At 49.5% G+C, this 14,866-nt stretch overlaps 5 protein-coding genes across 5 annotated transcripts; 2 read left to right on the forward strand and 3 right to left on the reverse strand.

The window, feature by feature from the left end:
- Nucleotides 1-92: 92 nt before the first annotated feature.
- I303_105621 (uncharacterized protein) lies at nt 93-4,146 on the reverse strand (the record flags this gene model as incomplete). Its single annotated transcript, XM_018408230.1, has 10 exons — nt 93-600; nt 670-977; nt 1,042-1,726; nt 1,817-1,935; nt 2,026-2,421; nt 2,528-2,939; nt 3,018-3,325; nt 3,392-3,633; nt 3,717-4,005; nt 4,072-4,146. The coding sequence occupies 10 exons, from the start codon at nt 4,144-4,146 to the stop codon at nt 93-95; spliced, it is 3,342 nt and encodes a 1,113-aa protein (XP_018261921.1).
- A 918-nt stretch (nt 4,147-5,064) lies between these two features.
- On the forward strand, nt 5,065-7,120 carry I303_105622 (uncharacterized protein; the record flags this gene model as incomplete). The annotated part of the gene is made up of 9 exons (XM_065969204.1): nt 5,065-5,292; nt 5,350-5,426; nt 5,495-5,799; nt 5,856-6,076; nt 6,131-6,387; nt 6,457-6,667; nt 6,719-6,906; nt 6,954-7,028; nt 7,093-7,120. The coding sequence occupies 9 exons, from the start codon at nt 5,065-5,067 to the stop codon at nt 7,118-7,120; spliced, it is 1,590 nt and encodes a 529-aa protein (XP_065825276.1).
- Nucleotides 7,121-7,362: 242 nt separating this feature from the next.
- Nucleotides 7,363-9,505, reverse strand: I303_105623 (uncharacterized protein; the record flags this gene model as incomplete). Its single annotated transcript, XM_018408228.1, has 4 exons — nt 7,363-7,572; nt 7,623-8,157; nt 8,217-8,614; nt 8,669-9,505. The coding sequence occupies 4 exons, from the start codon at nt 9,503-9,505 to the stop codon at nt 7,363-7,365; spliced, it is 1,980 nt and encodes a 659-aa protein (XP_018261919.1).
- A 605-nt stretch (nt 9,506-10,110) lies between these two features.
- Nucleotides 10,111-12,306, reverse strand: I303_105624 (uncharacterized protein; the record flags this gene model as incomplete). Its single annotated transcript, XM_018408227.1, has 11 exons — nt 10,111-10,189; nt 10,246-10,488; nt 10,550-10,694; nt 10,754-10,998; nt 11,062-11,189; nt 11,247-11,406; nt 11,461-11,661; nt 11,726-11,754; nt 11,809-11,909; nt 11,961-12,085; nt 12,233-12,306. The coding sequence occupies 11 exons, from the start codon at nt 12,304-12,306 to the stop codon at nt 10,111-10,113; spliced, it is 1,530 nt and encodes a 509-aa protein (XP_018261918.1).
- Nucleotides 12,307-13,518: 1,212 nt separating this feature from the next.
- On the forward strand, nt 13,519-14,704 carry I303_105625 (uncharacterized protein; the record flags this gene model as incomplete). Its single annotated transcript, XM_065969205.1, has 6 exons — nt 13,519-13,658; nt 13,777-13,822; nt 13,880-13,954; nt 14,213-14,404; nt 14,453-14,540; nt 14,595-14,704. 6 exons carry the CDS (start codon nt 13,519-13,521, stop codon nt 14,702-14,704), a joined length of 651 nt encoding a protein of 216 aa, XP_065825277.1.
- Nucleotides 14,705-14,866: the final 162 nt, after the last annotated feature.

Consider the following 14,866-nt stretch of genomic DNA (forward strand, 5'->3'; position numbering starts at 1 on the left):
AACCAAAGGGTCACATAAGTTGTATATACTAGCCTTATATGTCTATGTCATGTCTATGTCTATGTTCATCTCATCGAGATCTCATGTGTACTTTACTGGAAATAGATACCTAAGGTTCTAATCTCGAAGCACCTGAAGGTCAGCTTGATCACAGCCGAACCGTCCTCCATTGCCCATTCAACGGGTTGATCAGCGAACATCTCTGGTTCTTCGAGCACGTTCAGCCAAGCCATGGCAGATGGTTTCGCAAGGCCGGAAATCCGTAGAACCGCTTTCGACCGTCCTCCCAGGCTTTCATACAACCTCAGGATCATCGATTTACCCTTTTCCGGTGAAACGAAATCATCTTCACCTCGTTTGACTGTCTCCAAGACGATTCCACCTTCAGGCGCTTGCTGCAGCTCAAATGTGATTGGCATCTTCGTCTTTTGAGCTGAGCTGGTCCTATGATATCTGAGCGGGTTAGTCAAGGTCAAAGCCCGGTTGAATACCCCGCTCTCCACTAGACGTCCCTTGTGCGGTAATATGTGGAAAGTGAACTCGTGGTATCCCTTATCTTGATCTGCATCGGGCGCAGTCGCTGATCGGAGTAAAGACAGTCTGGTGGATATGTTCAGCCCTCAGCTGTCTTTCTCGGTCGTTAAGAGCACTCTTGAGACATGGACATACCTCATCGTATTCCCTTCGACGGCATATCCATACTTGTGATCAGAAACCAGAGCCACCCCATAGCCCGCTTCGCTGAGATCCGCAAACATATGAGCGGGCACTTCGAACTTGGCCTGGTCGATCGAGGTATTACGATGAGTCGGCCTTTCGATAATTCCAAATTGGGTACCGTAAGTCGCCGTTGATGAATGTATGTCGAGCGGCAACGCGAATTTCAGGAATTTGTGCGTTTCATACCAATCGACTTTCGCTTCAATCTTAATACTCGGTCTATCTTGTCCTTGCTCCGTAATAGCATCTAACGAAATCTATTCATCGATACTCGACTCTCAGCATATTACATCCTCATGCTGCGGATGTGTACACACTCACATCGAGGATAACTCTGCTCTTCCCGAATCGACTGATCGTCCTGATCGTACTTCTTAGCTCCCCAGTACGCAACACCTCGACCTCGTCAAAGAGGACTTCGCGACCCATCTTCAGGTGATAGATCTCGGCATCCCACGCATCGTACGATAATGGATAATCTTCGTAGAGCATAAGTCCAGCTGACGCGATACCCCCAGCTCCAGGCGAGATCAATTCCCTTCCTAGCGCAATATCGTATAGGGATGTAATCCGCCCGTTGGAGACCACCAGGCGAATGAGCGGGTTCGATAAGGTGTATGTAGATCCGTCTTGCGTGGCTGAAGGGATTGAGCGGTCTTGAGCAGGGGAAATTAGCGAACCGATACCGTTGGAATCGATTCTGCAGAATGCTAATTCCGCTGCTGGACCGCCTCCTTGCCCGAGTGAGGGAGGTATCTCGATGACCTGGTCTCGGGCAACCCTGGTACCATCAAGTATCGCAAGCTGGTCGCTTCGTTCCGAGTCTGCTTCCGAGTTGTTGGGGTACAAAGCGTTGAAAGCTTCGTCAAGAAGACGTTGAGCTTGCATATTACGTCGCTCGTAGATCTCGAGAGCGTCATCGTTCACCATCTTGATAGATGTGCCGGGCAAGACATCGTGGAATTGATTCAGCAGGATGTCGTGCCATATCTCATCAAGTTGGTTCCTGATGAAACACAATCAAAGGTCATTCAGTCAGTATGCTCGCTTGACATCCGGTCATCCAAAATGATTGTAATGAACATCTTGAGCTTACTTTGGATATTCGTAGGTGTCCGAACTGAAAGAAGCTAACGTAGCGAAATACTCCAGATCTCGAAGAAGCTTTTCCATCGTTTGATTCCCATTCTTGATCTTCGCTTGACTCGTAAAGATCTGATGCAGATGCAATTGTCATCAGCCCAGCATCGACCTTTGTCACCGGTATCGTTTATTATCTTCATCGAGGCGTGAAATTCCACTTACCCCGCGGTGCAGCTCGAAATAAAGTTCACCCTTCCAATCACTCAACGTCTTCCCACCATCCGTCTTCTCGCAGAGACGGTCGAAGAAGCTCTCCGCACTGGCAATCTTGACTTTCGGAATCTCTGGATTCTTCTGACATGCCGAATTCAACCTTCTTAGTTTCTCCAACATCAACGGAGTCGGTCCACCACCTCCATCACCGTTCCCGAAGAGCAACAAACACTGGTCGGTGGCCTCTAGATTTTTATTCTGATTTATTCCTTTTTGCAATTCGGAAAAATTCGCTTGCGCGTTATACGTATCGGTTGGCGTCATGTGAGCCAAGACTCGACTTCCGTCCAAGCCTGACCAGTTGAAGGTAGAGTGAGGGAAGATATTGATGTTATTCCAGGACAGCTAGAATCGACAATCGACAATCGACAATCGACAATCGACAATTCAGAACATTATGATCAGCCATCAGCGAACAGTCCTGTGTTCAGAGAGTGGAGACTGAACATACCTTTTGAGTGAAGAAATACTTGATGCCGGCTAATCTGAGGATTTGGGGCAATTGCGAAGCGTATCCAAAAGTATCGGGCAACCAAGCAATATTCGACCTCACTCCCAATTTGTCCTTAAACCATCTTTGACCATAGAGGTACTGCCTGATCAACGATTCGCCAGAGGGTAATACGCAATCGTGTTCTAGCCAACTCCCCCCAATCGGATGGAATTTACCCGAATCAATTGCGCCTTTCACCCTCTCGTAGAGAGAAGGGTAAAATTGTTGCAGCCATACGTATTGTTGGGCGGAGGAAGCGGTAAATTGGTGTTCTGGATAACGTTCCATCAGATCGATCTGGGTAGACCAGCTTCGAGCGATCTTCTGCTGAGTATGCGAATATCGCCAAAGCCACCCCGTGTCGATATGACTGATTACACACATCACATCAGATCGTGACTTTCTTGAATTGGTCACTTGAAGAACGAGTCGCGAAAGATCGACATACCAATGTCCTATAGCCCAGATCTTGGTTTGGTCCTCACTCATTTCAGTTTCTTCTCCTGCTTCTCCAATGACCCGCCTGGCGATCTCCCTTCCCTTCTTGACACTTTCATCTATGAGCTGCTCACTATCTCGCCTGAACACATTCATGATCTCGTTGGCAGCTTTGAGCGCCATCCTACTCAGCGGGGACTTCTCCCCTTCAGACGATCTAGCAAATTGCTTGAGGATTTGGAAATCGACTTTCAGAGCATGCGCTTCCGACCGGATCTGAACTAGATCTGCCAAAGCTAGATGATACTTCATGTCCATCTGTAATCTCTCACACGTCAGCCAACACCTCTCTGTTAGGATTGCAAGGGAGCCAATCATGCTCACATCCGGCTCATGATGCCTGTAACCATTGATACCAATCCCAAAGATCCCATTACAAGCTACTTCGATGTAGCTTTCGTACTTCCCCGCTAGGACTGCTTCTCGCGGAATGATGTGCTCAATCCGGCGATCTTCCACGTAACCTGGATACGCCGTTATATTTGAGTTTGGTCCGCCAGTGAGACCGTGTAGTGGATGTCCATCGAGATCGCATATCAAAGCTTCGCAAGAAGGGTCAAATTCGACTATAAGACGATACCACATGATTAGCGCGAATTCCCTCAAGCTGTCAGGCAGTTTCTGGAGTTGGACAAAGAGGTTCACTCACATACGACCGGCTCATCTGATTCTCTGAAGCTAGCGGGTATGTCTATTTCTACTTTTACCCAATGTTGACTCCAGCTCTTGCCGATGAGATCTCCTTTTCTCAACACCCTAACATCCTGTCCCTTCAAATTGTGGACCGCTTCCTCGAGCCCGACTTTCTCTATTGTAGGCGCAGACCAGATGGTCATCTTGACCTTGGTCTCATCGTCTAATCTGACTCGATCTAAGACTGAGGCCAGGTTGTATTCATTGTATGGACCTTCAAGGAACAAGTCTAGGCGTTTGAGTGACTGCTCAAGTCGTGTCAGTCCACTCTATACCGGTTACGGGTTACGGTGAACCACTAGAACACTCACGATACTTGGCAGCAGGTTGTGCTCCACATCCTCTGTGAGTTGCGGATAAGCGGCAGAATGACTCCGTTTTGACATGATCCTTCACTTTAGGCGTTGTGACGAATAACGAAAATGACTGAATTCCAAGATATCCGAAATCCTGTCACATATTTCACTTATACTCCATTTACAGCTTCAGCGCTGTTTCCCACGTCGGACCAGTAGTACCAAGAGAAAGTTGTCGAGACCCGATATCGGACTAAGACTCATGAGATCCCCATCATGAGGAAATTTCCAGAGATTTCGCAGCCAGAGTATCGAGAAAGCTCTGTGAATCTTGCCCAACTGCACGTTACTCAAATTGACGTCCGATTCGGCTCAAGAATTGCCTCCGACCGCATCCCTTCGACGCCACCGGATGACGGCCCGTTGATAGTCATGCATAAAGTCAGGTGACCACCGGGAGAACGAGCAAGATAGCGCTATTGTATATCTGGGATCAAGAGGAGAGGATGTGGAGATGGATTTGCGACTGAAAGCAGATTAACGCGTGTTGACAGTCTAATTATTTATCGCGAGTAAGGGTCAAACAGCAACTCCGCGTTTCACGCGACAACTTTGCGCCGAACATCCCTCTTCCCTCTTCACCTTCTCTCCTCCATGAACATTGATAATAAGCGTCTCTAGTCTCATTTTCAAGGTACGATTCTCACAGGCGTAAAAAGCCCCATGGATTCTCCGGGCACCTCCTTCTCGCTCATGCTGCGCACCATGCGAGTAGTCTTGGCAATCAGTGATCGATAGGGTGGCGTTGCCGGACCGCTGCGACTGGTCGGTCTCGGAAGACAACATGCCAACTTTACCGTCAGCTCAGCGCTTACAGGTATCTCCGATCGGACAGGAAACTAAGTGGTCGAAAAGAGATATAAGCCAAGCGTAGTTCGTTGATCCATGAGCGATTGGTCCCCACAGATTTTTCGGTGGAGCACCAGTGCGATCAGTAGTCGATCAACAATGTTTGAAGAAAAGAAGGATATCGAAGAGCAAGTAGATGGTACCAACAGCTCCCCTGTGCTCGAGGAGAAGAAGCGGCACACAGCAAATAACCAGCTGGACGAGGCTGCTGCGTATCTTGCCCAAGCTGGTCATGTGGAATATACAGCGGAAGAGAGGAAGGCTGTCATCAGGAAGATAGACCTGTTCGTCTGTGTACCTATGTGCCTTACTTATTTCCTTCAGCAAGTGGGTACTTGCTCTTTGAAAGTCGAATGGGACGCAGGCTGATCCCAATGAGTCTAGCTCGACAAATCTTCGTTGAGTTATGCGGCCATCTTCGATATCCAAGCGGAAACCAACCTCGTTGGTAGTCAATACAGGTAAGTCCGAATAGTCTTGGCTCGTAGACAGATACAGGAAAAGAACTGACTTGGTTCATTTCGGATAGTTGGCTGAGCTCAGTAGTCTACATTGCTCAGCTATGCCTTCAGCCGGCTTCTTCCTACGCCCTCATCGCCTTCCCCATCAAATACTGGGTCACCTTCAACATGCTTGCGTGGTCAATCGTGACTGTCTGTACAGGGGCAGCCAAGAACTTCACCGGTCTGGTGATCTGTCGACTTCTCCTCGGTATCTTCGAAGCCACAATCTTGCCTTCATTCATCTTCTTGACCCAGATGTGGTATACCAGGCGAGAGCAGAGTTTCAGGACAATCGCCTATCAAATCGCAAACTCTTTTGCTGCTATCTTGGGTGAGTGGGCTTGGTCATCGTCCTATCTCCCGCTGTGATGCTGACCTATGGCACAGGTCCGATCATGTCATTTGGTATCGGAAAAGCCACCGAGAACTCAAGTACTGTCAAAGAATACCAAGGCATTTTCTTCTTCATCGGAAGCGTCTCAGTGGCATTCGTTCCTGTGATCTTCTTCATGCTTCCAAACTCCCCTGGCACTGCTAGATTCCTGAGAAAAGGCAACGACCGAGTGATGGCTATTGACCGGCTAAAGGAGAACCAAACAGGGACCAAGGTGAGCTGTTCACCCCTCCTTCAGCGGCAGGCTTCGTGCTCACAAGCCGGGTAGTCTTCCAAGTGGAAATGGAACCAAGTATGGGAGACATACAAGGATCCCAAGACATACATTTGGGCGGCCATGTATTTCTGCACTTCCACTCCTTCAGGCGGTTTCGGTGCCTTCGGAGGTCTCGTAGTCAAAGGTCTCGGATTCACTTCCTTCAAAGCTATTCTCATGCAGGCGCCGACCGGAGCTATAGCGATCCTCACCCTACTCATCACCATCTTCTTGACGAATCAATTCAGAGCTAGATGGGCTATCGTCGCGTGAGTGTCTTCCGGCTTCTTCACGTGAGGAGAGTGGTCATTGAACGGGGCCAACTTCTCGCTTCTTAGTGCTTGCGTAATACCTCCTATCGCTGGAGCCGTGGGTCTGGTCAAGGTACAACGATCTGATCCATACATCCTCCTGGCGTGCTACTACGTTGCCCAATCCTTAGCAGGTATTCAGCCTCTTCTGTACTCTTGGGCAAACCTCAATCAAGCTGGTTCCACTAAACGGGTAGTAGTCTTTGCCACGATGTTCGTTGCTCAATGTACCGGTAACGTGAGTCATTCCGTCTATCATACGGATTGCATACTTATAAACCTGGCGCAGATCGTCGGTCCTCAAGTATACCTTCAGAGGGAGAACCCATACTACCACACTGGTCTTTACGTCAACATCGGATGCTGGACGGTCCTCTTCTGCTTGATTGTGTTCATGCGTTTCTACTTGTCCCATCTGAACAGAAAGCAAGTCCAGCGAAGAGTTGGCCTTGGACTACCTGCAGACCTCAAAGACATGTCAATCATGCCATACGGGGAGCTTGAAGCTTACAAAGCGGAATTAGCCCAGCAGATGACGGCTGCCGGGTTAGATGCTGCGAAGCTTATGAGAATGCGTTTGACGATATGACCGACTTTGAGTGAGTTTACATTCATTGCCTCGTGGTATAGTACTGGCTAATCAGACTGTGTGCGCCAAAACAGAAATCCATACTTCATTTATGTGGTCTAACCTTGGACACCAACGCGGCTTGACGTCACATGACGGGCCGAAGCAAAGGTTTCTGAGCCCCTGTTCTTTAAACAAGATGATTATAAAGGTTATAAAAAGGATGTGAATAGTGAGGCACACGGTCGAATGGGACGCTGTGCCTGCAGCAAGAATGATATAATGGTTCGGACGTTATGCATATAATATGTTCTGTGGTCACTCTGCTACCTATGCGTTTCGCCTTGGCTTTCTCAATCCAATATTTACTCTGGTCTCGATTGCCTGGATCGAGTCCTTTCTAATTTCTCGGACATACTGCCCGCGCCGCCGAGCTGGTAAAGAGGCGGATAATCTTCGACTTCTTTCCTGAGAACGTATTTTTGAAAATACCAAGGGAGTTTGTTCTTGTAGTACAAACCGTGTTGACGATTGCCAATACTGAAAACGGTGTCCAGCTCCTCCAAAGTGAGGTTCTGAGTGGGCGATCAGCCTTAGCACCTCAGAGTACAAAATTCCAACTCACCTTAGTCTCGGGTAGGAAGAAGTAGGTGTAGAAGAAAGCAAAGAAGTTCCACGCCGCGTACCAGCTGAATGCGCCTTGAGGGGTGAAAGCTGCTACCAGGGCGGGCCAAGTGAATGAGAGGATGAAATTGAATCCCCAACAAGTGGCGGTAGCGAAAGACATCCCGACGTCTCTGATGTACAGAGGGAAGGCTTCAGCACTATAGGTGAAAGGAACCGGACCTTCACCGGGGGAATAGGCGGCCATGAAAAGATAGATCCCCGTAGCTATCATAGCTACTCTTCCGGTATTCATCTCACCGCCAGCAACATCGCCTTGAGGCATCCAGAAGGAGAATCCGGTGAAGAATAAACATAAGCCGAGTAAGGGGAATGTGAGCAAAAGAAGGTTTCTTCGACCGAAAGTATCGATCGTGTAGATTGCTGGGATAGCGAATAACCAATTTACGATACCTGTACCCATGGACACGAGAAGTGCTTGGCTTCGGGTGAACCCCGCATCGAGGAAGATTTGCGTGGAGTAGTAAGCGATGACACTACGACGAGGTCAGCGAATATTCTATCTGCAGTGGGGGGGCAGTCAGTCGGGACTCACTTGACACCGCAGAATTGTTGCATGAACATCACAAAGAAAGAAGATTGCGCTGCTCGTCTGTTTCGTCGGATGGTGAAGAATTCTGAAACCAAGTTTTTGCCTTCTCGTTGGACTTGTTCCACTTCAAGCATCTTATAGGCGTAGTACATATCTCGACTCGCCAAGACAGGGTGGTTTCGCAATCTCGTGAAAGATCGGAAAGCTTTGTCGAATTTGCCCTTTTCCATATACCATCGAGGCGATTCTGGGCAGAAGTAGACTTGACACATAACGATCATAGGTGGGATTGCGGTGGAAGCTAACATCCATCGCCATTGTGGGTATCTTGGTGGACTGATTGATTCGCCCACTGGTGCCGTGACGTTCTGGAAAGCCACAGAAGCGACAAAGCCGAGCATCTGAACAAAGTCTGTTAGCCCGTAGCTTTATTGCAGGCCAGCATAATCACTCACGATGCCGAAAGCCGTCCACATTTGCCACTGACAGCCCAGAGCACCTCTGATGGCCTTGGGCGATGACTCGGCCGAGTAGACTGGGGTAGTACTACTTTTTGCACCGACTGCCAGACCGAGAGCGAATCGAGCAATGAGCAAGTTCCACCATGAGTCGGCGGCCGCCATCCAAAATGAGGACACGAAGGAGATGAAACAGGAGATGAAGATTGTACCTCTTCTACCGAAGAATCTGTTCAAAGGAGCATTGGTCCAGCATCCGATCAAGCAAGAGCAGAGGTATGGAGCGCCATTGAGGAGTCCTCGGATATAGACTCTTTCCGGACCGATTTCGAATTCGTCAAAGTAGAACTGTTGCGCACCGTTAACCGCTGTCTGATCCATGCCTTGAACGATGGCCGAACCGGCACAGAGTACCGCTAAGAAGTAGAGCATGAAAGGTTGTTTCCATCTGTGGGTGATTTCTTCTCTGAGCACCTGTTTCTCATTTTCGGGGATTTCAGCGATTTCTTCGAAAGCCCCTTCTTTCTGGGCGACCCGAGCGAGCAGAGCACCGCGTCTGAAAATGTCTCGATGCTCAGTCAACCCTTTGCCTTCCACAAAGAGGTCAACGTCTTTCAGCACTTCCTCAGGCGACATGCCATCTAGGGGATTGTTGAGCATCGCAGTGCTAAGTTCGATATGCTGAGGACCGAAGTTGGGGTTCTCGCCGTATTGAGCGGTTGGCGGAGTGGTGGCTTTCTTTGCATCGTTGATGACGGTTGCGGAGTCAGACTGAACGGACGATGGTTTCTCTGACAGGCCCAGCCTGTTATTGCCATGGGGCAGAGACGACATGGTGAGGAGGTACCGATTGGAGGAGAGACGGATCATTTGGGCACCTGTTTGGCCGCTTATATAGGCTGTCCTAGAGCCCCCTTTCTCCCGCAAAACCCCATGGGAGGCGGCATTGTTTTACCGACACTTTGTCATGGCACACGTCACATCAACATCGGGCAACCTTGGCATCTTGTGCTTTTACCTCGTCGCGGTTGTTGATGTCTTGTCCAACGCCCTTGTGGACATCGTCGGTGTTCAGACTAAGAGCGTGCCAAGGCTCGAGATCATCAAGTGGGGTTGGCAGCAACTACTGACTCGACCATCATCGAAAGAAGACCACATTCTTGGCTTGCAGTAGGAAGACAGCTTTAAGTCAGGGAACGCGAAGGATTTTCGTGGCGGCAATTGCTATATGTTGGGTGCCGCCGGCGCTCACCCGTTATCGGAGCTTGCGCCAAGTCACGTTGTCCTGAATGCCAAGCGTGCTTCAACGGATGATATCACCTTTGGACATGCAGAAATGCTTGGAGCGGAGACAGGCAGCAAATTATGCATCAACAGATATGATGTATGCATACCTCATTTATGTATTCCGGAGCGGCCGCATACCCAAGCGGATCATCTTACAGCTTGATCATTTCCTTCTCATTGGGCGGAGTAGTAGCCGTGATCTCGTCACGAGACCCCATGTCCGATGTATCCCTAGGAGCTAAGAAAGTTAGCCAAGCGTCGATGATGGTTGGCGCATACAGACTCACCATCCATTAGCTTCCAAGTATCGTCTGGACTCCATATCTTCGTCTTCCAGTTGAGCCCTTCTGTCGGGGATCATGCTCATCACGATAGCCGCGCAGAGCAAGCAGGTGGCGGACCCGATACAGAACATGGCTTGGTGACCTTTGATGGCGGTCGGGAACCTTGCGATGATCAATGGGTAGACTTGAGTGCCAACGGCAGCACCCGCTTTGCCGAAAGCGGCCGCCAAGCCCACAAATTGACCTCTGCCAAATCAGCGAATGTCAGCGAAAGGGGCAATCCAAGCTAGCCGAGGCATACACTCACCTGACAGGGGTAGGAAAAGACTCGGAAAATACCAAGGAATTATTGTTACCAGGACCGACCGAAAGGAACGATTGGAACAGTCCAAAGAGAACCACGAAAGCAGCGAAAGCCCCTGTACCTCCTGTCCGAAGAGGTTCCATAGCTCCTGTTTCGAATTAAGCGTTAGCACTGCATGGACCTGTCCAAAGCTGCTTTCGGCCTCACCTCCTATGGCAAACCCAAAGATAGCGACCATGACCATGCCGAACGCGTACGTTTGTCTCGAACCAAGTCTGTCAATCAATAGACTGCCGAAAATACAGCCTGGAAGAGCAAAGAAGTTGATGAGAGCACCCCATCCGTTTGATTGCAGCAAGGTAGCTTTCGAGTTGAATCCCGCAGCAAGAGTGGGTGCGAGCAAGTTAAAGGGGTAGATCATAGTGTCATAGAGGAACCAAGCGAAGGAGCAGCTAAACCGACGCAGAAATCAGCGAAAAATAGTCAGGACAATTCTATTGAGCATACGTACGCACCCGAAAAGTGGTCTCCAGTATCGCTTCAATGCTAATTTGTAAGGAAAAGCTTTTCTGGCTATACCGTGCTTTTGATATAGAGTCGAATCGACCATTCTCATTCTGAAGATAAAGATTGTCAAGGGTAACTACGAGGCTTTCAGAGTCACTAACCCTGCCAATCACTTGGGATACATCAGACCCACCACGATCCCGATCCCGAAGCAGATCCGCCAAACTCCCTCCGTCGGTTCACCGCCATAAGCAGCGAGGACAATCAAGAAGACAATAGCAGATCCAACGAAGCCAGCAATGATAGCGGTATTGGTAGCGCTGCCCACAAACAAACCTCGCTTCTTTCGAAGACTGCACATGATGCTTGTCAGCCTAGGAAGGACCAAGGTGGAGAATCTGACGTACCCGGCTGTTTCGTTCGCAGCCTCTACCGCAGATGTGGTGCAAACAGCATATTCACCTCCAGCTCCTAATCCAGCTATATCTCGAGCAACGACAATCATCCAAAGCATACCTGTTGGAGATTTGCCGTGCGCCGCTGTGGCTAAGGTGACACCGAGAACAAGGAAGAATGTGCATCCGACAATCCCCCAATGTCGACGGAGCCTGAGTCATGACACCTATCATCAGCTGTCCATTCCCAAAGAAGCTCATTCTATAAGGTACATACCGATCAGCGCAGACACCGAAGAGCAGCATCTGATTGGAGATGTCAGTATGAAGCCAGATATGCAAGACTACCAGATAACTCACACCGAAGATATCTCCGATCAGGATCGAGTTGCTCAATCTAGCTTTCATCGTGGCTGTCAGAGCCTGAGGGTACAGCTTCGCCATCACAGTGTTAGTGTAGCCTGTCAAAGAAGTCAGCAAGATGCTGCTTTCCACATGCTGCGCCACCTTACCAGTGATTTGAATGTTATACCCATCGGAGAAGAGGGCAACTCCCGAAATCAAGACAGAGAGAGTCTGCTGCCATGTCCGTTTATGTCCGCCTGTCTCCAGCTCAGCCAGAGGCGCGATGATTGATCTTGCTGGCGATCTTCTTCAGTGGTGCTGATATCGGATGAAGCCATCGTTACGATTTTTACGGTTTCGTGCTGTAATCTGAAGTTTTGCAAGAACGAAGCGTACTTTATGTATATTTTACAGGATAAGAAGCCCACTCTGAAATTACCCGTGACTAGGATTGACTGTTCCGTACGCTATGGAACGTGCTGCAATCGCAGCCCAGATAAGCCAATCAGACATTCTGGAAGCATCGATGCATCATCAGACTGAGTGCTTCAGGCAGAGCTGATTCTGCAGCTAGCGGGATGAAGATACAGAAAGGAGTAATCGAGAGAGTAGCAAGGATCCGGCGGTAAGACGAAACATCGGGAACGCGCTGTCGGATGTCACGTTCTTAAGCGTGAGACAGAGGGATGCACATCTTTCTCTCAAGCGACAAGGTACAATTGACAAGCTTGTTTTAGTGCCTATGAAGGAAATGATAAGTTGGAACATCGTTCTGTCTCCCACATTCGTCGTACGTGACGAGCGATCGAGGAGAAACTCTCAGTCCGAACCGCAGATTTTCCGACCCGCGCTTCGGGTGGAGTCCAGAATGCCATGGATTTCGGACACGTTCATGGCTCAAACTTCTCATTGGGTATAGCACGACGTTGCAGGGCTACCATCTCCAAGTCTCCGAGAATTGGCAGCAGATCACAAGGCTTGGAAGCTGGTACACAGCGCAGACAAACCTCCGGGGCGGTGCTGACGGCTGTCGCGGTTGAATGGCAGTCTGATAGGAAGGATAATGATGTTGGACAATCACAATACAGACACATACATCCGCGCAGGAAATAACAGTCACACGACACGTGCAGGCCACTTCTCAATCGCGACCACAACAACTCACGCTCAGCTCGCGCGAATGCACCTGCAAGATGTTGCGGACATCTTTGCGTCTGATCTGTTGCGCCTCAAGCCTCATTGCAAAGTGGAATGCTTACATCTTTCTGCGGCTGGTATGACTTGCTTGATCCCATATTCGTGAATAAGCCCAGCTGACTCCGCCATAATCAGTACCCATCTGGACCCAAGTATCTTCCAGTCATATACACATCGTCAGTGATCTACCTAACGTCTTTCCTGATCACACGAAGATTTGTCCCGAGCAAACGCTCGACCCGGAATGGAGGACTCCAAGCACTGCTCGCTCTCGTTGGAGGAACATATGATCCCAACAGCTCAGTTTTCGCTTGGCTGGGGGCCTTGATCACGATGCTCGCGGCGGTATGCTGTTTGGACTTTGTGTATCGAAGTCATGCGTTGTACCCAGAACATTCGTTACAGTTTAGTCGAGTAGGATGGATCACAGATCATTCCGCCAATCTGCTCATCCGAAGCATCGAGCCAACAAGTCTGGTCTTGACGTATGGCTTGAATTTGAGCCAGTCGCAAAGTGTCAGAAGGACCATGGAAATACCAGCTACGACTTCTGCTACAGATTATACAACCAATGTCCCGCTCGACGACCTGGGTCCAGACACACTTTACCAATACCAGCTTGGGCGGGATATCTCTGGGACATTCACAACGCGTCGGGAAGAGGCAGAGTTGGATAGATTCACGATCCTCAGCAGCAGCTGCCTCAAGCCAGGATGGCCATATAATCCTTTCCAACATCCTTTGGCGGTCAAAGGACTCACCCATCTACACAACACGGTCGAACAGATGGCTCAAAGACCAGAAGCGCCGTTGTTTCTGGGGGATTTCATTTGTGGGTGATTGACATAAATGATGAGAAGAGAAACCGATTGCTCACCGTGCATTGCAGAATCTGACCTACCAGCTCCGGTGTCCGACTATACAATCTCCTACTACCGCGAGCTTTATCGTCAGGTGTATTCCAGTCCGTCCTGGACTCCACTGCTTCAAAGCATACCTTGGATCCATATGTTCGATGATCATGAAATCATCAACGACTTCTCGCCCTCTTCCACGCCCCAGTCTACCGAGATGTTCGAAAACGCGATGGAACCGTATATCTCGTATCAAAGGTCCGTAAACCCACCTGCTCTAACCGGATCTCAGCCTACGTACTTCTCGTACGAGATAGGCAAAGTGTCTTTCTTCATACTCGATAATCGCTCGCACCGATCCGCTCCAGCTCATCGACCAGGAAAAAAACTCAACGGCTGGGTTTGGGGGAAGGTCAATGCTGGGTGCGCAGCAGTTGCGGGCCATGAGGGACTGGGTGGAACAGCAGGGAAGAAGAGAAGGCAGACTCCTGGTATTCGCGTCTGGTGTACCTGTCACGAGAAATTGGTCAGAGGGAAAGGATGAGTTGGACTCTTGGGCTGTGAGTGACATTGATGAGCAGCAAACGCGACTGAGCACTGAATTTTAGGGCTACCTGGACGAGAGGGAGGTCGTTTTGCAGGAGCCGTGGTCGGTGGGAGGAGCTGTGATCATCTCCGGCGATCGACATGAACATGGTGAGAATATGATCAATAGAATTTACATGTCTCTTACCACTTGCCCTTATATAGCGACCACGCTTCTACCTCCGCCGATCGATTCCGGATACCCATCTGATTCAGCTGTCATCGAGTTCTCAACTTCACCGCTCTCCTTCTTCCATTTGCCTTGGACACGGTAGTACGTTGCGCATCCGCCAACAGATATACCGATACATCATCAATGGACGGGCCATAGTCGATTTGGCATCTTCGAGTTTAACACAACAGGAAATACAGCGACAGTGCATTTTCAACTCATCGTGGACGGAGAGAAAGAGTGGGAGTATTCTTGGACAAAAGGA

Source organism: Kwoniella dejecticola, chromosome 6 (genome assembly GCF_000512565.2).
Source record: "Kwoniella dejecticola CBS 10117 chromosome 6, complete sequence".
Lineage (NCBI taxonomy): Eukaryota > Fungi > Basidiomycota > Tremellomycetes > Tremellales > Cryptococcaceae > Kwoniella > Kwoniella dejecticola.